This window comes from Scyliorhinus canicula, chromosome 15, assembly GCF_902713615.1.
Source record: "Scyliorhinus canicula chromosome 15, sScyCan1.1, whole genome shotgun sequence".
Lineage (NCBI taxonomy): Eukaryota > Metazoa > Chordata > Chondrichthyes > Carcharhiniformes > Scyliorhinidae > Scyliorhinus > Scyliorhinus canicula.
In genome coordinates this window covers 26,053,414-26,081,151 of record NC_052160.1, presented here as the reverse complement: position 1 = coordinate 26,081,151, position 27,738 = coordinate 26,053,414, and the positions used below count along the sequence as shown (strand labels likewise).

Here is a 27,738-nt window from a genome sequence, read left to right as displayed (position 1 = left end):
TTTACATAATGTGACGCTAAACCGAGCTATAACGTAATGAAAATAGGGGGAAAAGGATGAGGGGACGGGTAGCCTGTTGAGTGTGTGGAGACTATCCACAAAGTATTCCACTAAAAATCTCACCTTAATGCCCCCCCCCCCCCCCCAGTCCCTCCACTATCTCTGTCCCCCGAACTCTCCCTCCCTCCCGTCTCTGTGTTTTACTCACGTTCTCCCACCAGCAGTATCCTCACATCTTCCCTCATGTTCACTCTCTCCGACCCTGACCGATACCGAATGCCTTAACGTCGGTTGAGCGGCAGTCTGGGCACGGAGCCGATCGCCACCAACTCTGACCCTGTGGCCCCCGGCGCGGTCCGACCAGCCGATCTCGGCAACTTCCGACAGCGGCCGACGCTCATTCGGCAACTTCCGGACAGATTCGGGCATTCCCGGAGAGAGAGGCCGGACTCTCGGGCATTCCCGGAGAGAGAGGCCGGACTCTCGGTTCGCCAACACCGAGGCCGAGTTAGGAAGCAACTGCTGCCATTGTACTTTGGGAATGGAACATTGGAGCCCCCACTACACAAATTTGAAAGTCTCTATCCTCCACCAACTCCACCCGTTCTCAATTCATCTGCCGCTGAAACCCTCATTTCGTACCTTCTGTTACCTCTAGAGTTTGACTATTTAGCGCACTCCTGGCTAATCTCTGGTACATTCTCCCCTCTATTCTATATGGAGGTCATCATCCAAAACTCCACTGCCAGTGCCCTAACTTGTGCCACGTCCTGTTCACCCGTCACGTCTGTGCCTGTTTACCTACATTGACTTTCAAGGGGCTTTTCACAGTAACTTAATTGAAGCCTACTCGTGACAATAAGCGATTTTCATTTCATTCAATCCAACAGCACCTTGATTTTACAATTCTCACCTCTATATTCATATCCCTCCATAGCCCCCTCCCTCCTATCCCTGTACACTATGCCAGTACCACAACTCTTTGAGAGATCTATACTCATCTAATTTTGGCCTCTTAAACATCCACAATTATAATCGATCCACCATTGGTAGCGCTGTGCCTTCAGACGCCACGGCCCCAAGCTCGAGAACACTCTTCCACCTTGACACTCTCTAACAAACTTTTTAGTCATCTGCCCTAAAATCTCATGTCCATTTTTTTTAGCCGTCGGACTCTTCCCCCACATGAACCCCCCTCCCTCCCTTTTCCACCATTGAGCACAGCCTTCAAGCATATGGGTCCTAATCTATGAAATTTCTTCTTCTATCCCATCTGCCTCACACTCTTTAAAAATTCCACACCACCCATCTTTACAACCAAGTTTCTGTTCACCTTTCATAGAACTTACAGCATAAAAACTGGCCAGCAGCTCGACTGGTCCATTCCCGAACTAGCCTTCTACCCCATTTCATCTCCCCTGATCAGCATATCCTTTTATTCCTTTTCTCCATGTGTTTACTTAGCTTCTCCTCAAATGCATTCCAGCAATTTGCCTCATCTACCTCATGCAAGTGAGTTTCACATTCTCACCATGCTCTGGTAGAAAATGTTTTTCCCGTGGCGGCATGCAACACAGTGGTTAGCACTGCTGCCTATGGCACTGAGGACCCGCGTTTGAATCCCGGTCCTGGGTCACTGTCCGTATGGAGTTTGCACATTCTCCCTATGTCTGCATGGGTTTCACCCCACAACCCAAAGATGTGCATGTTAGGTGGATTGGCCACGCTAAATTGCCACTTAATTGGAAAAAAAATAATTGGGTACGCTAAATTTATTTTGAAGAGTAAAATGTTTTTCCTCTGAATTCTCCACTCTCTCACTTCCAAATCTCAGTGGATAAGCTGGATCTGGGGCAAAAATCAGGTAATGTTAGAGGTAGAACTAGGTGATCTTAGTCATGATGCGAATAGGAGGTCAGAATTTTACCTCAGGATCAAACATAGCACCATAGTTGTGAACAGACTGGCTTAAATCCCAGACTGTTGCCAGTGAGAGAAAGGGATGATAGCAGTTCGGGAATGGAGTTTGGAATAGGGACTGAAAACAATATTTAATTGGTGTGCTGAATGTCAGATAACAGCTTGATGGTTTAGAAACAGGGATCGAGAAATGTGGTAGTGAGGTGGACTTAGGGGTCATCAATGTATATTCAAAACGAATGCTGTGCTTTTAAATGATGTCAACAAGGAGCAGCACATAGCTGAAAAATAGGAGGGAGCAAAGATCCATCCTTAGGGACATAAATGTAATGCAGCAGGAGCAGGAAGCAAAGCCACTGCGAGTGATTTTTTTGGGTACAATTACATAGATAGTAATGGAACTGTGTGAGAAAAGTCCCACCCGTTAGAGAAGGATGGCGTGGTCAACTGTGTCGAAGGTTGCATCAGACAGCTGAGGGACCTGTTCATCGATGGGAGGTTTGCGAGCCTGGGGGAGTTGGAGGAGAAATTTGGGCTCCCCTCGGGGAACATGTTCAGGTATCTGCAGGTAAAGGCGTTTGCTAGGCGGCAGGTGGAGGGATTCCCTTTGCTTCCCGCGAGGGGGGTGAGTGACAGGGTGCTTTCGGGGGTCTGGGTCGGGGATGGGAAGATATCTGATATCTACAAGGTAATGCAGGAGGCGTCAGTGGAGGAGCTAAAGGCTCAGTGGGAGGGGGAACTGGGGGAACAGATCGAAGATGGGACATGGGCTGATGCCCTGGAGGGGGTTAACTCTTCCTCCTCATGTGCGCGGCTTAGCCTCATCCAATTCAAGGTGCTGCACCGGGCCCACATGTCCGGGTCTAGGATGAGTAGGTTCTTTGGGGGTGAAGACAGGTGTGTCAGGTGCTCGGGGAGTCCAGCGAACCATGCCCATATGTTCTGGGCATGCCCGGCACTGGAGGAGTTCTGGAAGGGGGTGGCGAGGACGGTGTCGAGGGTGGTAGGATCCAGGGTCAAGCCAGGCTGGGGACTCGCGATTTCTGGGGTTGGGGTGGAGCCGGGAGTGCAGGAGGCGAAAGAGGCCGGTGTGCTGGCCTTTGCGTCCCTAGTAGCCCGGCGGAGGATCTTGTTACAGTGGAAGGATGCGAGACCCCCAAGCGTGGAGACCTGGATCAACGACATGGCGGGTTTTATTAAGCTAGAGAAGGTCAAAATCGCCCTGAGAGGATCGGTACAAGGGTTCTTTAGGCGGTGGCAACCTTTCCTCGACTTTCTGGCTCAGCGATAGGGTACTGGGTCAGCAGCAGCAGCAACCCGGGGGTGATGGGGGGGGGAGGGACGTTGACTATGTTTGTTTATTTAATTTTAATTTATTTTTAAGTTCTCTTGTTGTTTACTGGGTTTGGGGGAGGGGGGTGCGATACATGCATTGATACGGTCTTGGGGGTGTTACAGTTATTATGGTGTTTTATTGTTGCTTTTCATTGTCTGTTATATTTTCTGTAAAAAATTCCAATAAAAATTTTTTTTTTTTTTTTAAAAAACAAACTGTGTCGAAGGTTGCAGACAGGTCAAGATAATTTTATTAGTGTCACTTAAGTAGGTTTCATTAACACTGCAATGAGATTATAGTGAAAATCCCCTAGTCGCCACATTCAGGCACCTATTCGGCTACATTGAGGGAGAATTCAGAATGGCACGTCTTTTGAAAATGAAATGAAATGAAAATTGCTTTATTGTCACGAGTAGGCTTCAATGAAGTTACTGTGAAAAGCCCCTAGTCGCCACATTCCGGTGCCTGTCCGGTGAGGCTGGTACGGGACTTGTGGGAGGAAACTGGAGCACCTGGAGGAAACCCACACAGACACAGGGAGAAGGTGCAGACTCCGCACCGTGACCCAAGCCAGGAATCAAACCCGGGTCCCTGGCTCTGTAAAGCAACACTGTGCTACCCTTCAACCAAGAGGGAAAGTTTACCTTTGTCAGAGTCACAGAAGTACTATGGCAGGGGAGGAAGTCTGAGTGGAGATTCAAACATGGGAGTTCCAGAAAATATGGAAACTGATTTAAGAGGTGACAACACATTCAACATTGTTTGACAGGACGGTGGGATCAAGAGTTGTATTTTTAGAGTGGGGTGATGATAACAGATTTAAAGGAGAGAGGGATAAAACATGAAGAGAGAGAAAACCATTTACAATATCAGCTAATGTCAGGACCAGGATATGTTAGGTGGTCAGCGGTTTAGTGGGAATAGGATCAAGGGAACAGGAATGTTAAGGGGGAGATTGCTGGAAAAATAGAGAAATATGCAAGTTCAAGGCTGGGGCAAGAAGGCAGAACTTTGGTCATGTGGGCTAATGGAAGGCAGCACGTTGGCACAGTGGTTAGCATTGCTGCCTCACAGTGCCGAGGTCCCAGGTACGATCCTGGCTCTGGGTCACTGTCTGTGTGGAGTTTGCACATTCTCCCCGTGTTTGCGTGGGTTTTGCCCCCACAGCCCAAAAGCTGTGCAGGGTAGGTGGATTGGTCACGCAATTTAGACCCTTAATTGGAAAAAATGAATTGGGTACTCTAAATTTAAAAAAGAAAATGTGGGTTAATGGGAGGAAGGAACACAGCCAAGGCAGCAGATCAGATTGTCTCAATCTCAGTGACCAAGAAATGCATGAACTCCTTACAGTTGTTCTTGGAGATGAGAATAGATAGGGGAGAGGGGTTTAGATCATGGTTTGCACTAAGAAATAATGAACAATTCTAGCAGATAAGAGCAGGACTCAATAAATATTAAGTTGGAGCAGCTAGATCCGGCAGTGGATGGTTCACCCAGTTGGCCGTCAGAAACAAACACTTGTATAGTATGAAGTCATAAGATGATTCACAAGGCACTTTGCAGATGGTGTTCATGTGATTCTTAGCATATTATTTAATGGACCAGATGCTACATTTCTATTTGGGGTCCAAGTTCACAACATTTGCAGTCAATTACATAAGCGTCTCTGCTTTGGGACCATTCTTGTAAAATACCCTATTCTTGTCTAAATAATTTGACATTGAGAAAAACCAAAATACTATCATTACAACTACAGTTTTTGTTTTCTTTAGACTTCTAGATGGCTTGAGGACTTGTACTCTAGCTACAAGTAATGAGAATGTGAAGCAGGGAAGTATGTGAAGTAAGGGTTAATAGCCAGAAACAGAAAGAACCAGGTGGGACATCACAAATTAAATGAATATGTAAGAATATGTTATTGAAGCCATTGCAGGATGTTCAAGGTAAGGGAGTGTGACTATAAGCCACACAACCTTGAGAAACAAGGCGAATGGCCGGATGATGAGATATGAAAGATGGAGGCCGCTTGCAATTATAACTACCATTTACCAATTAAGCTACTAGTTAGGCTAGAGCTGCTACATTATCATATGCCAATAGATAACTTCAAGGTTTGTAAAATCATGTATTGGAATTATTGTGATAACCAATGTAAGAGCCATTTATAAATCATGGCTGGACACCTGGTGTTTTGCTAAAATTGCTATACGCTTTTGTGCCACGAGATAACCGCAAAATGTCTATCTCAATGTCTGTGGGATTATGTATTGAAAATATATGACAATAACAAATTAATCATGTCATGTACTGGACATTTGATAAAAACAAGCTGTAATCTGTATTGGGGCCAGCTCAAGTGAATGTAAGAGACAACCCCTTAAAAAACATATAAAGGAAAGGTGCTTTGAGCAAGACTTTGGCACTCTCAGAGAGGTGGTTCTTTGGAATACCTAGAGAGCAGCTCCGATCGCAATAAAGAATATTCTGAAGTACGGACGTGTTCGAGATTGTTTCTTCTGGACTGAGAAACAAGTGAATTAGATTCACATTCACATTTGGTGTCAGAAGTGGGATTTCAAAGAGTCTCCGCTGAGGCTGACGGCGTAAGCGACTGGTCGAGTTCGGGAGCGAAGGAGGAATTGGGCCACCACTGTGAGTAAAATTTTTGCCACTTTGGTATTCCCCTCCGCTGTACCGTCCGCGATTCGGCCCCGCTGCCAGTGCTCAGGGACGCTCCTACGAAATCTAGGTCAGTCCGGCGAACCCGTTTAAGGGAGGGAGTTGGCCCCTACAGTTATAGCCATGGACATAGTCAGGGACTAGTGTCGTAAGGAAGGGTGGTAGCCCTGGTAGTTAATAGCCACAACAGAGGTTTCGGCATTATCATGATCCTTGCTTTTGTTTAAAAGTGCCCCCGCGATAAGAGGCTTTAGAGGGTGCGTGATCAACCCTAAGTTAAAACTATAACAAGGACGTTATAACCTTGTAGTTAGATAGGCTTGCAGGCACGGATGAGCCTGCCTGAATTGGGCAACGGAGCAGGATAACTCCGTTTAAATTCAAGATTGAATAAAGTGGTCCAGGACCATTTCACCAAATTAACAATAATCGCAAGGATCATTAACTGCCAATAGTGTAGAGATGGGTAATACGTTAGATACAACCTCTGATAGTGGAAGCGCAGTTCAAACCTTGTGTAAACAACATCCGGAATATTCCAAGCAACTGAGACAATTGTCAGGAGAATTGCATAAAAATTTAGAAGAAAAATGGCCACTGGGGGAAAACTAATGCATTAAAATTGGGTATAAAATTGACAGAAAAATGAATAGTTAAAACAGCCAATGTCTTAAAGAAAAGGAAGGCACATATGGAAAAAGAACCAAGTCATTAGGCTATCCGCCTTCAATCTGTTTATTAATCCATGTGAGTTTAAGCTTAAGTGAGATAAGGTGCTGTCCGGGACTGCGGAGTTCCCAAATCCTATCTCCCAGAATTCTGACATAGTAAACTGCTTTGTTACTGATATTCAGGCCTTTGTGTGAATATTTTCACCCCTAACATTTAGTGTAAGTTTGGAAGGATTTGCTGAGCTGGACGCCGCTCGAGCCGGTGGACAAGGCGAGTAGTCAAACCTTTGACCGCCTAAAATTAGAATCACTTGGCAAGGCGGACAGACGGTGAGGTAACATCCAATAAATCTAGTATCAAGGCCAAATTAGTAAAAAAGTCAGTTTAAAAATTTTTTTTTTTTGGTTTTTGAAGAGCAAAATACTCTGGTTAAAAAAAACAATGATCAAAGATGGGTGTGATTTCTGTGGAACAGAGAAAAATGGTGAGATACACAGAAGTAAAGATAAGACAAATAAAGTTAGAAGCACAAATGATAAATTCAACCTTCACACCATTTGGAAGACAGGCTGGTTAAAAGGAATTGAGCTCTAACTCCTTTAAACAAAGCAATCAAGCGGGTAAAGATAGTGTAAAGACCTCACAAAACTGCCAACAATTACGGCTAACAACTGTCCCGGAATGTCTCAAGGAGAGAAAAAAAAAAATCAAATTAAGTGAAGTCCAAAAGATCAGAAAGGGGCTAAAACACTCAATTGGTTTTGTTCAGGAATATCTGAGAATGACTAACCCCTCCACTCCCAGAACGAAAAAATGGGGAGGAAGATCAGTGCAAGGTTACGGTTGGAAACTTAAGAATGGATACATGTCGAGAATAACTTCAGATCGTTTCAAGCCGTCCAGATAAATTCAGCAGTAATTCAACTCATTTGAAATAAAAGAAAAATAAACATCCAGTAATGTCTCTTTCCAAAAACCGGTTAAATAACGAGCATTGAAAATTGAAAGAAAGGATGGGTAATGTCTAAGGTCACATAGTAGACGGAGATGGCACCATGCCAAGTTCTCCAACACTTTTGATTCTGTACAAAAATTTAACCATTTCAGCAAGCAGGTCATCTGCACAAAGAAATATACATCTCTAAGAAAAGCTAATGCCTCTAAAATTAATCAGTGGAAATTGACTTAAATGGAATGACACAGATAAAGTTTTCGAAGGAGAATGAAAAATTTTGTTCTGTATTTTAATTTTGTTCCATTTTAGACAAAGAGAGACAGACAGAGTTACGTAGAGAGAGTTACGTAGAGAGAGAGAGACTGATAGAGACAGCGAAAGTTGAGAGGGCGAAAGAGAGCGAGTCAGGGAGAGACAGAGAAGGGCAGCGGTAGTTAGATAAAGAGAAAGAGCGACAAGAGTTCCAGAGAGAGAGAGAGAGAGAGTTTTAGGCATTTAAACATTGTTCTGAACTATTCACTGTCTTTGTATTCAGACTTTGACTTCAGACCTTGACTTTTTACGAGCTGTGATTATTTGAAAGCTTCGGGTTGTCTGCGCATTGTCACTGAAGGGTAATTTTGATACACAGAGAATTTTGGTCAGGGTGCGAGATCACGTGTGTAGGAATAGGAAAGTATTGGTTTTGTGGTGTTCAGCGGAGGTTGGGATGGTTGAAGTGCATGTGACAGGTGTGATCAAGCCGTGTTTCATTGGTTCAGGGTTGGAACTTCCCTGACACAGATAGTCTTCAGTAGGGTGAAACAAAACTGTCTCACAACGCAGATGTTTTAATTATGAGATTGCAGAATGACTTATAAACAACAGATGGGTAAATGAAATATGTCCATGAGTTTCAATAACATATTGTGTTCCTTGAAAAACTTGATAACGGGAATTTGGCAGCACTCCAATTTTTACTCCCAGCCATTTGAGTGAAAAATTAAAAACAAGTTTAGAGATGCGAATGGCATCATTCCAATTTATCCACCCACTATACGCCCCTTTTTGTCTCTGCAAGACAATTAACCCTTTCAACAAGCTTTTTTGTGTGTAATCCAGAAGATGTCTTGACACTCCCATGCGGGTTTGCCTGTGAACTCTGGTCTTTTAAATTCTGATAAAGTAATGAACAGTCCACACAGCTGAAGATGCATTTTAATTGGAACTTACAAATCTTAAGTTTTGAATTTTCACCCTCTTAACGACCCAGACCTAACCATGTTCACAGATGGAAGTGCTTCCATCAGTGAAAGGGGGGAGAGACTATCAGGATATGCAATAGTTAATCAGCATGGGGAAACAGTAGAGGCAGCAGCATTTGAGACTCCGTTTTCAGCACAACAAGCAGAATTATTCGCATTAATACGCGCATGTGCATTAGGAGCAGACAAAAAAAATCAATATTTATACAGACTCCAGATATGCTTTTGGAGTTGTACATGATTTTGGACAATTATGGAAGAACAGAGGATTCTTAACATCCGCTGGCACCCCAATTTCCCATCAACAGCTAGTAACCCAGTTACTCCAAGCTCTTATGCTCCCAGAAAAGGTAGCAGTGATAAAGTGTACTGCCCATACGAAAGGAAAAACTCCAGTAGATGAAGGAAATAGGCAGGCAGACCACCAAGCAAAAGAGCCTCAAAGTCAAAGGCCATGGTAGCGCCTAAAATGATGAGCCAGACTAAAAGCTCAAAAGACAAGTCTCCCTCTAAAAAAACCTATTACTGATGTAATCCAGCTACAGGAGGACGCTCCTGCTAGCGATATAAAGTTATGGGAAGAATTGGGATGTATATATGATAAAGAAAGTAAGCTGTGGGTCACCCCAGCAGGGCAGACATGTATGCCCGATGCTTTGGCAGCCTGGGTGACCGAATGTATACACTTTGCAACTCACTGTGGTGCTCGCGCTACAGGTGATATATTGTTAAAAACCTGGTGGCATCCCAGACTGCAGGAAATAGCCCAACGAATTAGCAATCACTGCTTGATATGCCAGCAGTATAACCCTGGGAAGGCTGTTCCCTGTGAGCAGGGAAAAACACCATTGCCCGAGGGTCCCTTTGAGACCCTGCAACTGGACTACATTGAGTTGGAAAGATGTCAGTGTTATAAGCATGTATTAGTGATTGTTGATGTGTTTAGTAAATGGATAGAGGCCTATCCTACTGTAGATAATAAGGCTTCAACTGTAGTAAAAGTTCTTATGCGTGAAATTGTACCAAGATTTGGACTTCCATATTGTTTAAGCTCTGATAATGGACCTCACTTTGTGGGACAGATCAATAAAGAATTCTGCACTCAACTAGGAATTAAACAGCAGTTACACTGCGCCTACAGACCCCAGGCAGCTGGGATCGTGGAAAGAGCTAACCAGACTTTGAAAACCAAACTTGCTAAGCTGCAAGCAGAGACTGGAGCCACCTGGCTCAAACTTTTACCTGTTGCACTTTTCCAGATCAGAACCACCCCTGCGGGAAAAACTCGATTGAGCCCCGCTGAAATCTTGTACGGAAGACCCCTTCGCACCCCCTGGGACTGTCATAACTCCCGAGACATTCAGTTCCACCACATGACTACAGAAATGGCTAATTATATAATAGCCTTGACTAAAGTATTAAAGAGTCTCCACTTGCGAGTACGTGCCACGCAAGAGGAAGTGCCACCTTTAGTTAGCCCTGATATTGTACAACCGGGAGACCATGTGATGATCCGCAATTGGACACGGAAGGGGTTGGAACCACGTTGGGAGGGACCATTTCAAGTTCTCCTAACTACCCCCACAGCAGTCAAAATTGAAGGACGTAATGCACATGCACCATTGTAAACTTATAAAATTTGCGTGATCACTAACTCTCATTTCAAGTTCTAGGTATATGTGGCTGATCGTTCGACTACAGGATGAGACTGCCTTTTGTCTTCGTGATCCTTGCCAGCACACTACTGTGTGCGACCGCTCGAGACCGGCGATGTAGACCCAGCTCAAGGATGCTGCGCCTTTATCGGAAGGATACATCTCTGCGTCATCATCGTAAGGACACCTCTAGCTATGTCAACAAAACTACAAATGAGACCTTGCAGACGACGACCACAGTAGAAAACAGCACCACAGATAAGATCTTATGGACGGCAACTCCGGTGGATACCTGTACCACCATTATTCATCAAGACGAGCAGAAGCCTCGGTTGCTGACTACCCGCGGATCCATGACCTGCGATCGCTACGCTTGCCGGTGGGATTACCGGTGTATGAGGGAAAGGCAAGCCACGAGTTCCTGAGTATAAGACTATTCATACTCACCCGCCTACCAGGAGGAAGCGGGCAACACACCACGTGACTGCAAATTAATTCCTGTTTATGTCTTATACTTATGCAAAGAAATTGAATATCTCCTCTTGTTGGGTATGTACGCATATTCCCAGCCATGCCCATGGGGGTGTTCCCTTGGTGCCTCTTTCCTATTTGATCGAGGAGGTTGCAGAATGGGCTTTGCGACGTAATCATACTGATTCTGATGATACACAAGATATGATAGATTGGCAGTCGGCTGGGTTCAATATGAACAGGTTTCAAGGGTGGTGGTGGCCAAAGTTTAATGCAACCCATCAGCCGCCCTACCTGATTCTCCCCAAGTATGCTAAGTTTCCAAAAGGCAGTATATGTTTTAAAAAGGATCATGCCAATGGGACCTACCCAGTAGGTACTAGCCAATGTAACCAGACCCTGATTTGGCAACCACCCATAACTAATCTTACACAAAAGGGCTTGTTCACCTTTAATTGGTCAGCAGTGAAGAACCAGACTAGTGGCGGCCCCTGGAGGGGGGAACTGACTCGAATCATGCTGACGGATGCCAAGGGGAACTTGAGCTCGTACAATGATACCTATTTTGTATGCGGACAGAAAGCATATCCCTGGTTGCCGGAAAATTGGTCGGGTTCTTGCTATATGGGCTTTGTAGTCCCTGGCATCACCCATTATACAGACCTATCCGACCATCCCCATACCCGATCCACTAGGGCCATTGTGCCTTGGGAGGCAATAGCTACTGTCCTTTGGCCCCAGTTCGGCAGTATTAGATCTCTCCAAAAAGTCACCCAGCTCCGGGATATATTGGAGCAGGTGGCCAATGATACCGCGGAAGGACTCAGTGAGCTCAGCGCAGAGTTAGTAGCTGTTCGGACGGTTGCCTTACAGAACCGCATGGCTTTAGACTACCTCCTCGCCAGCAAGGGAGGTACATGTGCTGTGGTGGGTTCTGAGTGCTGTACTTATATCCCTGATAGCTCGGAGAACATTACTCACCTAGTGGACCACATTCGGGATGGGGTAAAGAGACTCCGCCAGTCCTCCTCAGACGACTGGGGATGGCTGTGGTCTAGCTCCTGGACCACCTATCTGTTTCATGGATTTATTATCTTTATCGCTTTTTGCATTTTGCTGTGTATTATTATAACCTGTGTTAAATGCTTTTGTAATCGTTTAGGTGCTTCTGTGATGCCACAGATGATGCAGCGGCTTTCCCCATTAGACCCGCAGGACTTAGCACGGGCCGAGAATGTGTATGAGGATGTAGAGCTAGAGTTCCCGGAGGCATTCTTCAGACTCTCAAGGATAAGTTTCTGAGGGCTGTGTGATCATGGAATGATCAAAGGGGGGAGTGAGAATGTGAAGCAGGGAAGTATGTGAAGTAAGGGTTAATAGCCAGAAACAGAAAGAACCAGGTGGGACATCACAAATTAAACGAATATGTAAGAATATGTTATTGAAGCCATTGCAGGATGTTCAAGGTAAGGGAGTGTGACTATAAGCCACACAACCTTGAGAAACAAGGCGGATGGCCGGATGATGAGATATGAAAGATGGAGGCCGCTTGCAATTATAACTACCATTTACCAATTAAGCTACTAGTTAGGCTAGAGCTGCTACATTATCATATGCCAATAGATAACTTCAAGGTTTGTAAAATCATGTATTGGAATTATTGTGATAACCAATGTAAGAGCCATTTATAAATCATGGCTGGACACCTGGTGTTTTGCTAAAATTGCTATACGCTTTTGTGCCACGAGATAACCGCAAAATGTCTATCTCAATGTCTGTGGGATTATGTATTGAAAATATATGACAATAACAAATTAATCATGTCATGTACTGGACATTTGATAAAAACAAGCTGTAATCTGTATTGGGGCCAGCTCAAGTGAATGTAAGAGACAACCCCTTAAAAAACATATAAAGGAAAGGTGCTTTGAGCAAGACTTTGGCACTCTCAGAGAGGTGGTTCTTTGGAATACCTAGAGAGCAGCTCCGATCGCAATAAAGAATATTCTGAAGTACGGACGTGTTCGAGATTGTTTCTTCCGGACTGAGAAACAAGTGAATTAGATTCACATTCACAGTAATAATATGGTTAATTAATTCCCAGGATGCTTTACGGTGCAGTGTCAGCTTACACCCTTTTAGAAGTTGAAATGTTCCAGCTTAAAGTCAGTAAATCCAAGAGTTTATCGAATGTACAATTGCACAACTATCTCTATTGCAGTTTATTCCCAGCTTTTTGTAAGTTAATTCGCCAAGCTCACCGTACATTTTTTAAAATTGGAAAAATAAAACATTTCATTCCATTCAACAACCAATTTGAAACCTGGATATAGACAAATTTAGATAAATATATATATTCCATACAAAACGTAATTGTGTTGCTCTGCTTTCACAGGCTTGGCAAAAAAATGAATAGCCGAAATGTTTAGTTTCATAGCAACACATGTTTCTTTATAAATGTCAAATCTATTTTTTCCCTGCCTCTATTCACATTGCTGCCTTTTTCCAGCTCCTCTTCCTGATATTGATTACATTCTGGTCAAACATGCAGATTAAACTGGTCCATACGGCGGTCTGCGGGACAGGACCTGCATCAGACATCATTCAAGCGCAGCAAGGTTCCCGTCGTTGTTGGAATGCTGTTTTCAGAAACAAAAATGTATAAAATGTGACTTTTACAGGCCTCAATTGTAACATATCCTATCTTTTCACCTTGTCGGCTTTTTTAAAAAAGGGATGGATGAATATCTGAAATATGAACCATCTTAAAGAGGGTTATATGGACAGCGCAACAGGGCTAAGTGAATAACTCTCTGAGAGCCAGTGATAGGCCAGAGCGCCATGGGCCAAATGGCCTCCTTCTGTGCTGTAAAATTCTATGGGAATGGGTTTTTAGTATCTTCATCGTTTTTTTAAAATGCTGAAATAAATGAAAATAAAATATATTAAAATCATATTTTGCAGCAGATTCTATCTGTAAAGTATTTCAATTATAGCCATTTTGTTGCCTAAAACAAAGGTTCCTGATTAAGTTGCATATAATTTCCCTTCACCAATCCTCCCCCAGACCCCCAGCCATGAAGAGATGAAAGCATCTTGCTTCCAGCACATCACCTGTTCAGTGCGTGTAGGTGGGTGCAGGACAGGGCTTTCCACAACACATCCAGAAATGATTTGCTTTCCCTTCTTTCCTATCAAACAGAATCTTGTTTGAGGTTTATGACCTTCTCCCCATTAGTTACCAGTTAACCAGGTTTCATAATTATTTCATTATTTTTTTTAAATAAATTTAAATAAACCCAATTCTTTCCCCCCCCCCCCCCAATTAAGGAGCAATTTTTAGCATTGCCAATTCACCTACCCTGCACATCTTTGGGTTGTGGGGGTGAGACCCACACAGACACGGGGAGAATGTGCAAACTCCACACAGACAGTGACCCAGGGCCGGAATTGAACCTAGGTCCTCGGTGCCGTGAGGCAGCAGTGCTAACCACTATGCCACCATGCTGCCCATTACCAGGTTACTATTTCTGCAGCAGTGTGCAAACGGAGCAGAGCAGTAAAAAAATAACATGGTACAGCTCCAATTCCATTTTCACTAATTGGCCACACACACAATTATCAAAAGGGTCTTGGGTTGGTGATTAGAAGCAGGCGTATCAGCCAATTTTCTCCCTCCCAACCCAAAATGCTGAGATTACTAATTGTAGAACATCAACTCTGAGATCAGGTTGGGGCCGAAGCACAGGAAGTTTCCTTGCCCATGTGGCTCATATGCTCGTCGTTTCATCAAATTAAAAGACAAATTCATAGCAAGTAGCACCTAGTTATTCCACATACATGGCACACTTGATTTAACTGAAGGGTTACTTTACCATTTCACCAACTCTGCTCCAATGATGTCATGAACATGATACTGGATCCCTAATTTTACTGTGGAGGTTACTTTCCTAGTTTCTAGGTCCGACTGCAAAACTTCATTGTATTTAGATTTCCGGATCATGCCAAGAACAGCTTTGCGACCTGTAATGTGTGACAGAGAGGTTTATCTTTTAACAGGTGATTGTCAAGCAACAGCGAAGAGCAACTCAGGCAAACTAAATGTGGTACCATCCCTCCTTACCATTGCAGAGAAACACAGGAACAACACTGGAAGATTACCACTCTTTACTGAAATACTGTGCAAAAGTCACGATACACTGCTTTATATTAGCTTAAATAAGACAATGGCTGATCAGACTGAATCTCCACATTCTCACCTACCCCAATAACCTTTCACCCCTTCTTTACCAAAGATCTATCTACCTCTGCCTTCTCAATACTCAAAGACTCTGTGCTTTTTGAGGAAGAAAGCTCCAAAATCACAGGACCCTAGGATAAAACATTTCTCCTCATCTTGGTCTTAAATGGTGGCACCTTGTTTTTAAAAACAGTGACCTCAAGTTCTAGATTTTACCACAAGAGGACACATCCTCTCCACATCCACCCTGTAAAGAACCTTCAGAATCTTATTTGTTTCAGTCAAGTCACCTCTTACTCTTCTGAACTCCAGCAGATACCGGTCTAGCCTGTCTAACCTAATGCTCATAAGACAATCCACTCAATCCAGGTAGTAGTCTAGAAAACCTTCTCTGAACCGCTTCCGATGCATTTATATTTTTCCTTAAATAAAGGAGACCAATATTGTACACAGTAATCCAGATGTGGTCTCACTAATGTCCTACATAACTGAAGAATAACCTTTGTCCCCAATTCAGGGACAATTTAGCGTGGCCAATCCACCTAACCTGCACATCTTTGAGTTGTGGGGGCGAAACCTACGCAAACACGGGGAGAATGTGCAAACTCCACACGGACAGTGACCCAGAGCCGGGATTCGAACCAGGGACCTTGCCAACGTGCTGCCCATCTGTCTTTATATTTCTCACTAGCTTTCTCTCATAGTCTAATTTTTCCTTGCTTATCAATATTTTAGTCATTCCTAGAATCCGCACAGTGCAGAAGCAAGCCATTTGGCCCATCGAGTCTGCCCAATCTTCTGACCTGCCACCCATCTTTATGGATTTATACATTTTTCTTTACGTTTGATTCTTAGTTAACCACAGATAGTGGGTGGGTTCTCCCATGTCGGAAACTACCTGTTAAATGTATTCTGAAATATCCCCTTAAATGTTTGCCAATGCATCTCCATGGACCTATATCTTAACCTAATTTGCCAGTTCACTTTCTTTATTTAAAAAAAAATATTTTTATTGCCATATTCCACATTTATAAACAGTTATATACATTTTTTACAGCGTTAATTTATTTTATTGTAACACCCCACCTCGGGCGCGACGTTGGAGCTGATACAGCTGAAGGGCAGGCCTCACAAGGGCGAGGATGAGCCAGCTCTTTGAATCACATTCATACGTTTTGGTCCTGTCCAAAGCTGGAGGATTACTGGAAGGAGGTTTTTAGGGTAATCTCTAAAGTGGTGTACGTGAAACTGGACCCGGGCCCTCGGGAGGCCATATTCAGGGTGTCGGACCAGCCGGGGTTGGAAACCGGTGTGGAGGCAGAGGTTGTAGCCTTTGCCTTGTTGATCGCCCGAAGGCTGATCCTGTTGGGATGGAGAGCAACCTCTCCACCCTGTGCTCTCGCATGGCGAGATGTTGGAATTCTTGGAATTCAGTCCAAAGATGTTGGAATTCTTGACTCTTGAGACGGTTAAGTTTCAACTGAGGGGAAGGGTGGAGGGGTTCTACAATTCATGGGCGTTATTTATTATACACTTTCAAGAATTGGATAATATCGAACAATAGTGAGAGGGGTGGTCTCAACGTGTTAATGGTGACTATGGGTGATTCCTGATTCCTTTTTGTTATTTGTTTATGTTAACATGCAAGCAGTTGTTGATATGGGGATTGACAATATATTTGATACTGCTTATTGTTGGTGGGTGCAAATTTGGGAGAAAATGTGAAAAAGGAGAATAAAAATATATTTTTTTAAATTATTTTATTATACAGAAAGGATTACAGAAAGGGCAGCATGGTAGCACAGTGGCTAGCACAGTTGATTCACAGCTCCAGGGTCCCAGATTCAATTCCTGGCTTGGGTCACTGTGTGTGCGGAGACTGCACATGCTCCCCGTGTCTGCGTGGGTTTCCCCCAGGTGCTCCGGTTTCCTCCCACAGTCCAAAGATGTGCAGATTAAGTGGATTGACCATGAGATTCCAAAAGGTTAGGTGGCATTACTGGTTTATGGGAATAGGGTGGAGGTGTGGGCTTGGGCAGGGTGCTCTTTCCAAGGGCCGGTGCAGACTTGATGGGCCGAATGGCTTCCCTCTGCACTGTAAATTCTATGATCCTATCCTTCTCTTAAATTTACTTTATGTACATTTCGCCACCCTCTGGCTCGGCCTTCCGCCGCCGTTCACTTTCGCTTGCTCTGCTTTTATGCCCTCATAACTGCCCTTACTCAAGTTTAAAATAAGAGTCAGACCCACTCTTCTCTCCCTCAAACTGAATGTAAAACTTTCAGTCATTAAAATATTGAACAATATCTTAAAACCAAACAGAAAACAGCCTGCAGAGTTCAAAAATGCTTGTGTCTTTCAGTAACCAGTCACCTCTCCCAATACATTGTGATGGGACATACCTTTCACAAAGTATTTCACAAATCGCCCAGCACTTGGAATAGCAAGCCACCAGCATCCAAAATCTCGGACTGTAAGAAGTCCTGCATTCACCAACTGCCTGTCAACAAAAAGAATTAGAGTACTTATAAAAATGAAAGTAATCTCCAGGCAATTTAATTTGTAGGAACAGACCATGTACACGTGATGGAGATTACAGCTATCCCATGGATTTGAGAGAGTCCAAGTAAAAAAAATTTCTAGAGTCAATGATCTGCACTAAACCTGTATGGAAGAAACATTAATCTAAAGGTCCTGTTTGCCTTATCAAAATGGAGATTAAATAACACCTGGTACTATTTGAAAATAACTAGGAATTCTTCACTCCCTCAGCAAATAAGGGAAGCAGATTAACTGGTCATTTTTCAAGATTGCCAAAACCCAGTTCCACCTCAGCTGGAATACTGTGTACAGTTCGGGGCACCACACTACAGGCCGAATATGAACGCATTGGAGAGAGTACAGACGAGGTTTACTAGACTGGTTCCAGGGATGGGAAACTTTGGTTATGAGGATACATTGGAGAGGTCTGGACCATTCTCCTTGCAGAGAAGGTTGAGACAAGATTTGACAGAGGTGTTCAAAACCATGAGGGGGCTCGTTGGAGTAGATGAGGAGAAATTGTTACAGCTCATAAAAGGATTGAGAAGAAGAGGGAACAGATTTAAAGTGATTTGCAAAAGAAGCAAATGTTTTGAGAGAAAAAAAACATTTTCACACGACGGGTGGCTCAGGTCTCGAATGCACTGACGGGAAGTGTGATGGAGACACAGGTTCAATTGAGGCATTCAAAAGGACATTAGATGATTATTTGAATCGAAACGATGTGCAGGGGTATGGGGAAAGAGCAGGGGAACGGCACCAAGTCATAATGCTCATTTGGAGAGCCAGTGCAGGGGCTGAATGGCCTCCTTCTGCACCATAACAATTGTGTGATCTATCTATATAACAATCATTCCATTTCGGAGTAATTGATCAGACAAAAAGAGATTGGGGGCAACACGGTGGTGCAGTGATTAGCACTGCTGCCTCATGGCACTTAGGTTCGATCCTGTCTGGGTCATTGTACAATTTGCACATTCTCCCCGTGTTTGCAAGGGTCTCACTCCACAACCCAAAGATGTGCAGGGTAGATGGGTTGACCAAATTAAATTGCCCCTTAATTAGGAAAAAAATAATTGGGTACTCTAAATTTATAGGAAAATAAAAAGAGCCTTGAGACACAGTAACAGCCAAGAGTATATCATGCTGCAACACAGCATTGACATTCTAACAACATTTGAGCGTACGGAAAACCTTTCAGTGAAGTAAATGGAAATAATAAACTTGAGCATGTTTCTCACACATGAAGCCTGGTCCAGGGATTCAAATCCTACCAAAGCCTTTTTCTAAAAAAAAACATTCTCAATAAATTTCATATTCTAAATGCCAATACACAAAGATTAATCACTTAGCATTGCTGCCTCACATGCTGAGGAACCGGGTTTGATTCCGGCCCGTATGTAGTTTGCTCATTCTCCCAGTGTCTGCGCGGGTGTCACCTCCACAATCCAAAGATGTGCAGGTTAGGTGGATTGGCCATGCTAAGTTGTCTCTTATTTAGGAAAAAAAATATATAATTGGGTACTCTAAATTTATTTTTAAAAACATAGATTAATCACTATCGAAATCACAGACTCCTTACAGTGCAGAAGGAGGCCATTCGGTCCATCGAGTCTGCACCAGCCCTTTGAAAGAGCACCCTTCTTAAGTGCGTTTCTTTTTTTAAATTTAGAGTACCCAATTCATTCTTCCCACTTAAGGGGCAATTTAATGTGGCCAATCCACCTATCCTGCACAACTTTGGGTTGTGGGGGTGAAACCCACGCAAACACGGGGAGAATGTGCAAACTCCACACTGACAGTGACCCAGAGACGGGATCGAACCTGGGACCTCGGCGCCGTGAGGCAGCAGTGCTAAGCACTGCACCACCGTGCTACCCTTTAGCCTGTTTCTTAACTTAACTTCTACTTAAACGTGATTATTCAAAGTTACGCACTAAAGTGTCTGCATCTTTAAAAACTGAAAAAAAATTCCATTTCTTATTTAGGATCCTTGCAATCTGTGATTTTCTATCAGCAAGAAAAAAAAATTGAGCACTTAATAAAAATCAATGAATGAATAATAACAGAAAATGCTGTAAACATTCAGCAGCATCTGCAGAGAGAGAAAACATGTTAAAGTTTAAGATCAATGCCCTTTCTTCAGGATTTTTAATAAACTGGTTTGACATGTTTGAAATGAAAATATGCTTCTTTTTTTTTTTTAAATTTAGAGTACCCAATTCATTTTTTTCCCAATGAAGGAGCAATTTAGCGTGGCCAATCCACCTAGCCTGCTCATCTTTTGGGTTGTAGGGGTGAAACCCACACAAACACGGGGAGAATGTGCAAACTCCACACGGACAGTGACCCAGAGCCGGGATCGAACCTGGGACCTCAGCGCCATGAGGCTGCAGGGCGAACCCACTGCGCCACCGTGCTGCCCCCAAAAGAAAATATGCTGAAGTGGCCGTTCAAGTCAGAAACATTCTTCTGTAGCATACAAACTGAATTGCATAACCGGCCTGAAGTGTTGAATACCATTTTCAAACAAGACAAGATACAATTCTTTAATGTTTTATTCCTTTGCATTATCCCAGTTACTCACGTTATTTCTTGGTCACAAAATGAAAACTCCTTCAGCATTTTATCTTTGTTGAAACCAATATCTGTACACGAGTTCAACACAGTCTCCAGAAACTTTTGTACTGTTGCAGCAGTTCCTTTTGTTGCTGTTGCAGCCAAAACTTTACTTTTGTAATCTTCAGTAAATACAATGCCAAACACATCCGTGTCAAATCCAAACTGGAAAATCCGGACATCTCCTCGATCCTTTAATTCATTCTGATCAACATACAGGAATGAAAACAATGGCACTATTATGATTTAGATCAATTTGAATATCCTGAGATTCTTAACATTAGGGAGTAGGTGATTATAATTAGTCACAGAAGCAGTCTTGGTTCAGTGGGTAGGCAGAAGGTTGTGTGTTCACATCTCACTCCAGGGATTTGAGCACTTAATCTAAAATGACAGTGATGAGGGAATACTGAAGAAACATCATCACCTTGAAATGTTTCTCTCTCCAGAGATGCTGTCTGACTGTCAAGTGGTTCCAGGATTTTTTGTTTTACTGAACAAGGAATTGAAATGAATATAGAGTGACTTATCGACCAAAACTTGAGCTAGTGCAGTTGACCAGATGGCTAGAATGTGGTACAGAATGACACCAACAGTGTGTTCAATTCCCATTACGGCTGTCGTCATTCATGGGGGCCTGTCCCATGCTTGATGCAAAATGGTGCCCTCAAGCTATATGATCACTTACTTGTCTCTCTCTAACAGAGAGAGATGCCTATGGCCCCTGATGAAATATGGCTAATTATCTTACATACATAATTACAAGCCTATAAAAGCAAAATACTGCAAACGCTGGAGATCTGAAATCAAAACAAAATGCTCGAAAAACTCAGTCTGGCAGTATCTGTGGAGTATGAATCTTCTTTGAATATCTCAGTTCTCCACATGCTTAAACAACAGACAGTAGCTTCACATAATAATAGACTTACCAGTTGACGATCAACTGTAGTTTTGTCTTTAACAATACTGTAAAGTTGGTGTTTTAGAACTATAGGCGGAAGAGAATCATCAAATAACTTGCGAGGAAATAAGGACGCTAAAAAAATAAGCGCGGATTTAGTATCATTTGGCACGCCTGTTGAAAAATGTAAAGATAAACAATTGTAAATTTTTTGGATTCAAGTCTTTGCAAACAGCATTCAAATAAATTGCACTATACCATTGCAGTAATCTCAATGAAAACACATTTCTGTGTGCTCTCAGGATAAAGAGTCAGCCTTCTCAACACCAGAGGGTTCAGTCAATGAGTATCTACCTCTTCCACGATAGTCCTCAAAACTGGGGTCCCACAAGACTGTCCCTATTATACTCCTGATACACACACGACTGTGACAAAATTTGGCTCCAACTCCATCCACAAGTTTTCTGATGGCACGACTATACTGGGTTGGATCTCAAACAACAACAAATCAGAGTACAGGAGGGAAATAGAGAACCTAGTGGCATGGTGTAATGACAACAATCTCTCCCTCATCAATTTCAGGAAGCAAAGTGTCATCCACGCCCCTGTCTGTATCAATGATGCTAAGGTGGTTGACAGCTTCAAATTCCTAGGTGTAAACATCACCAACAATCTGTCCTGGTCTACCCAAGTTGACGCTACAACCAAGAAAGCACAACAATGCCTATATTTCCTCAGGAAATACAGCATGTGCAAAATGACTTACCAATTTTTACGATGTACCATAAAAAGTATCTTGCTGTATCGCAGCTTGATATGGCAACTGCTTGGTCCGATACCATTAGGAAAATACTGAGAGTCTTGCACACAGCCCAGTCCATCACACGGGCCAGCCTCCCATCCATTTACTTTGTCTACATCGCCCACTGCCTTGGAAAAGGTAGCAGCATAATCAAAGACCCTCCCACCCAGGTTATTCTCTCTTCCATCGGGCAGGAGATACGAAAGTATGAGAAAATGCAGCAATAGATTCAAAAACAGCTTCTTCCCCACTGTTACAAGACTCCTGAATTACCCTCTTATGGACTGAACTGATCTTTCTGTGCATCTTCTCTGCAGTTGTAGCACTATACTCCATATGCATCACCCAATGTCTATGGTTATGTATTTACATTGTGTATTTATCGTATGTTCCAAGTTTTCATATATGGAGTAATCTGCCTGGACTGTACACAGAACAATATTTTACACTGTACCTCGGTACAGGTGACAATAAATCTAGATCTAAAAAATCTAATCAAGATTGAGATTGAAGGGCAGCACAGTGGCACAGTGGTTAGCATTGCTGCCTACGGCGCTGAGGACTGGGTTCGAATCCCGGCCCTGGGTCACTGTCCATGTGGAGTTTGCACGTTCTCCCCGTGTCTGCATGGGTTTCACCCCCACAACCCAAAGATGTGCAGGATAGGCGTATTGGCCACGCTAAATTGCCCCTTAATTGGAAAAAATAATTGGGTACTCTAAAAAAAAAAAAAAAATTTTTTTTAATAAAAAAAAAAGATTGAGATTTGATAGATTTGTTGGGCATTAAGGAAATCAAGGGAAATAGGGACAGGTCAAGAAAGAGACACGAAGGGTGGCACAGTGGTTAACACTGCTGCCTCACGCCGCCGAGGAGCTGGGTTCAATCCCAGCCCCGGGTCACTGTCCGTGTGGAGTTTGCACATTCTCCCTGTGTCTGCGTGGGTCTCACCCTCACAACCCAAAAGAAGTGCAGGGTAGGTGGATTGGCCGTGCTAAATTGCCCCTTATTTGCCATTGAGATAGAAGATCATGTTCTATGACTGTATTGAATGGCTCTGGAGGCCAAATGGCCTACACTCCTCCTATTTCTTACATTTTCCTGTGTAACAAGCGAGAAGTTTCAAGCTAGAAGTTTTAATGTAGTTTTAGTATAGTTAGGTTGAGGATTATAGAAGTGGGTCGGACAATTGGAAGGTGCAAGTGAGGTTTGGGGATGCTCCTTTCCTTTATTAGCTGAGGCATAGAGTACAAGAGCAGGGAGGTTATGCTGGATTTATATAAACTATCTCTAGAATAGCATGTGCAGTTCTGGTCACCTCATTACAGAAGGGTTTAATTGCATTAGAGAGGCTACAGAATACACTTCCAGGGCTTGAAAATTGCAACTATTGGATAGGCTGGGGGCTGTTCTCCTTGGATCAGAGGAGGCTGAGGGTAAATTTGATTGAGAGGTATAAAATTTTGAGGGGCCTAAATAGAATGGATAGGAACGACCTATTTACTTAGCAGACAGATCAATGACTAGAGGGAATAGAATTAGAGTGATTGGTAGAAGGATTTGAGGGAAGATGAGGAAAACCTTTCTCACCCAGAGCATTGTAGGGGTCTGGAACTCGCTGTCTGAATGGGTGTTCTAAATGGAAAGAGATTAGGTGCAGCGGATGCCTAAAGAGACTTGGTGGTTCAGGTGCATAGGTCCTTAAAATGTCACAGAAAAGTGCAGAAAATAATTTAAAAGGCTAATGGAACGCTAGCCTTTATATCTAGAGAATTGGGACATACCGACACAGGGGTTATGCTGCAATTATACAAAACATTGGTTAGACTCCACTTGGAGTACTATCAGCAGTTCTGGCACCACACCTTAGGAAGAATATTTTGGCCTTGGAGGGAGTGCAGCATAGGTTTACTAAAATGATACCTGGTTTACAGGGGTTGAGTTACGAGGAGAGATTATTCAAATTAGACCTGTTTTAACTAGAATTTAGAAGGCTAAAGAACGATCAGATCGAAGTATTCAAGATATTAACAGGGAAATACAGGGTAGATAAAGTACATTTTTTCCACTGGTTGGAGATTCTAAAACTAGGGGCATATTCTAAAAATTAGGGCTAGACGATTCAGGAAAGATGTTAGGAAGAACTTTTTCATTCAAAGGGTGGTAGAGGTTTGGAACTGTCTCCCATAAATAGCAGTTGAAGCTAAATCAGTTGTTCATTCCAAGCCTGACATAGATAGGTTTTTGTTAAGCAAAGGTGTTAAGGGATATAGGCCAAAGGCAGGTATATGGAGTTGGGTCACACATTAGCCATGATCTCATTGAATGGTGGTGGGACAGGTTTGAGGGGATGAATGGCCTACTCCTGTTCCTCTGTTTCTAGGCAGAAACCCTCATTTTAAATGTGTCTGGATATGCAAGTGCTATAACCTGTAAGGCTACAGACAAAATGCTAGGAGATGAAAACTTGTGATAACAAGTGAAATTCCAGTTGTATCATTCAAACATTCAGTGTTACCATCAACATTTTCAGCTTCTGTCTTGTCCACCAACTTGAAGTCTTCTGCTAACCCAGACTTGTGTTTCTTCACTTGCCGAAAAACATCTGGTATCAAGTTTCTTTTCCGATTCATTACTGTAATTAAGAATAGAAAAAGATAGCAATTGAAACATTGCACAGTAAAAGAATCTCATCTGTAACGGTGTCAGTTCCAAGTGCAACATTTTCACTTAAACAACCATCCATAATAATATATCATATGCTACTCAGTACAATTGAAACTGCTCAAAAAGGACTTTGACCATTTCACCAAAAGAAAGACTTGCATTTATATAGCACCTTTCATGACCTCAAGACATTTGATTGAGAATAAGCATTGACTAGAATACCAGGAGCACTTCCATTCTCATTTTCAAAATGGTATAATGGGATCTTTTATGTTCACTTGAGGACAGATAAGCCTTGCATGAGGGTTCCATCCAAACGACAGGACCTCCAACCGTATTGCATACACTCAGGTGTCAGCCTGGATGATGTGCTCAGTTATTTCTGAAGCGGGACTTGAACCCACAATTTTCTGACTCAGAAGTTGAAACAAGTAAAATGGGATCTCCAATTGGAACCATGCAAGTTATAAAATTACCATTGCATTAATGTCACCAAAGCATTATATACTTCTGCCCAATCAAGTGATTGTGAATTCAAGTAAACTTAACAGAACTAGCCATCCGTCAATGTGGACGTTGCCCAGGTATGTCCAGTCCACAAGAAGTAGGACAAATCAGTAAGGCCAATTACCATCCCATCAGTCCACTCTTAAATCATAGGCTAAGTAATGGAATGTGATATACAATGCTATCCAGCAGCACTTAGCAATAGCCTGCCCATTGCTCAGTTTGGGTACCTCTCAGCTTTTGACTTCATTACAGACTTGGTAGATTCCAAGGATTGAGAGAGTAAGATCAAGGCAGGAAAACCATGGAGAGATTTTTAATTCTTTCATGCAATGTTTGTTGCCCATCCACAATTGGCCTTTAGACTGTGGTGGTGAGTCACCTTCTTGAACAACTGCCCACTTGGTATAGGAACACCAACATTGCTCTTTTCATGATTTTGACTCAGCAACAGTGAAAGAACAGCATCTGGACTAACCATATAAATACTGTGTCAACAAGAGCAGATCAGAGGCTAGGAATGCTGGGGTGAGTAACTCACCCCCTGACTCCCCAAGTCATGTTTACCATCTACAAGGTACAAGTCAGAAGTGTGATAGAATACTCTCCACTTACCTGGATGAATGTAGCTCCAACAACACTATGCAGTTTGACACCAGCCAAGACAAAGAAGCCCATTTGATTGGCACTCCTTCTACAAACATTCACTCCCTCCACCACTGACGCACAGTAGCAGCATTGTGTACCACTTACAAATGCACGGCAGGAACTCACCAAAGCTCTTTAGGCAACACCTGCCAAACCCATAACTGCTACCATCTACAAGGACAAGGGCAGAAGGCACATTGGAACACCACCACTTGGATGTTCCCTCCAAGTCACTCACCACCCTGAGTTGGAAATATATAGCTGTTCCTTTACTGACACTGGGTCAAAACTCTGCGACCCACTAACAGCACTGTGGGTGTACCTACACCAAAGGGACTGCAGTAGCTCAAGAAAGCAGTTCACCATCACCTTCTCAAAGGAAATTAGGGATGGGCAATAAATGCTGGCAGAGCCAGCGACGCCCACATCCCATAAATAATTTTTGAAAAATTCTGCTGCCCTTGTCTTTCTAGGTGATAGAGGTCACAAGTTTAGAAGGTGCTGACAAAAGAGCCTTGGTGAGCTACTGCAGTGCACCTTTCAGATAGTACACATTATGTGTCAGTAGTCAATGTTGAAGATGGTAGATGGGGTCCCAAAAATGGGCCATTTTACCCTGGATGTCAAACATCTTGGGTGTTGGAGTCACACTGATCTAGTTAAGCAGAGAGTACTCCATCACACTCCTGAATTGTCCCTCATTTCTGGACAGGCTTTGGGGACTCAGGAAGTGAGTTACTTGCCAAAGAATTCCCAGCCTCTTTCCTGCTAGTGTAGCCACAGTATTTATATGGCTGGGCAATGGTAACCTCCAGGATGTTGATAGTGGAGATTCACTGATAGGAGTCCTAGGACATCACTGCAGGACTTCCACAGATGGCGGCCTAGGCCCAACCATCTTAGCCTTCCCTCTATCAAAAATCAGAAGTGGGAACTTTTGCTGATGATTGCACAATGTTCCACACTATTAACGACTCCTCAAATACTGAAGCAGTCCATATCCATAAACAGCAAGACCTAGGCAAGATTTGGGGCTAATAAGTAGCAAGTAACATTCACACCTCACAAGTGCCAGGCAACGACCATCTCTAACAAAAGAGATTCTCTCACCTTGGCATTACCAACTTGAACTGTAGTCACCATTCCTTCACTGTCACTGGGTCAAAATCCTGGAGCTCCCTTCCTAACAGCACTATGAATGTTCCTACACAGCATGCAGCAGTTCAAAAAGCAGCTCAGCACTCCCTCAAGGATAATTAAGGGTGGGCAATTATCCATGCCTAGCCAGTGACAACCCCATCACACAAACATGTAAGATCAGTGCCGGTAATGCCATTGAAATGTATGCATTAGAAAGCAAGGATGGAAGCTTTGAATCAAGACATTTCTTGACTAGAAGCCACTGTAGGTCAGTGAGCACAGGGGCGATAGGGGAGGGAGACTTGCTGCAAGTTCGGGTTAAGGCAGCTGAGTTTTGGATGACTTCAAGTTTGCTTAAGATGAAGAGAGGCCAGCTAAGGAAGTGCGTTGGGATAGTCAAGTCGAGATACAACACCCCGTTAACATAATTACCTGAACCACCCAAGCTGCGAGTTGTTTTGGTTGTTATTGCCGCTGCTTCGCCCCTCACCAGAAGCAGCTGATGCCCACATTTAACGTTGACACAAACGCAATCACTCCGCGACACCCAAATATCGGTGCGCAGAGATGACGTTTTGCAATGTGCGCGCCTAATTGATGTCCGGTCAACCTGACTGAATTACTCATTTCCATCCATTAATTCGATACGGAACCAAAACAAAACAGCTGCCGTCTTAATTAAGTGCGCTACTTCTCAAAGTATGAATGCAAGTTTTTTTCAGCGAACGAAAAGGTGAACT

The 27,738-nt window shown here is 43.2% G+C and overlaps 2 protein-coding genes across 4 annotated transcripts in view; both read right to left on the bottom strand.

Moving 5' to 3' along the window:
* rhot2 (ras homolog family member T2) overlaps positions 1-388 on the bottom strand; it is a 64,300-nt gene extending 63,912 nt beyond the window's left edge. Inside the window, exon 1 of one of the 2 annotated variants that reach the window (XM_038819677.1) lies at positions 209-388. In XM_038819677.1, coding sequence (XP_038675605.1) covers positions 209-245 — 37 coding nt within the window. In that variant the 5' untranslated portion in view covers positions 246-388. The remainder of the gene's footprint in view (positions 1-208) is intronic. The other variant, XM_038819680.1, reaches the window with a different exon arrangement.
* Positions 389-13,120: 12,732 nt separating this feature from the next.
* Positions 13,121-27,582, bottom strand: LOC119978857 (serine/threonine-protein kinase 19-like). 2 transcript variants are annotated; one of them, XM_038820759.1, is made up of 7 exons: positions 27,431-27,582; positions 24,555-24,671; positions 21,263-21,408; positions 20,302-20,537; positions 17,576-17,673; positions 14,808-14,955; positions 13,121-13,571 (listed from the first exon to the last, which is right to left on the bottom strand). In XM_038820759.1, exons 2-7 carry the CDS (start codon positions 24,667-24,669, stop codon positions 13,526-13,528), a joined length of 789 nt encoding a protein of 262 aa, XP_038676687.1. In that variant the 5' UTR covers positions 24,670-24,671; positions 27,431-27,582; the 3' UTR covers positions 13,121-13,525. The 2 variants fall into 2 exon arrangements, with proteins under 2 accessions (XP_038676687.1, XP_038676688.1); XM_038820760.1 differs by having other exon boundaries at positions 21,263-21,369.
* Positions 27,583-27,738: the final 156 nt, after the last annotated feature.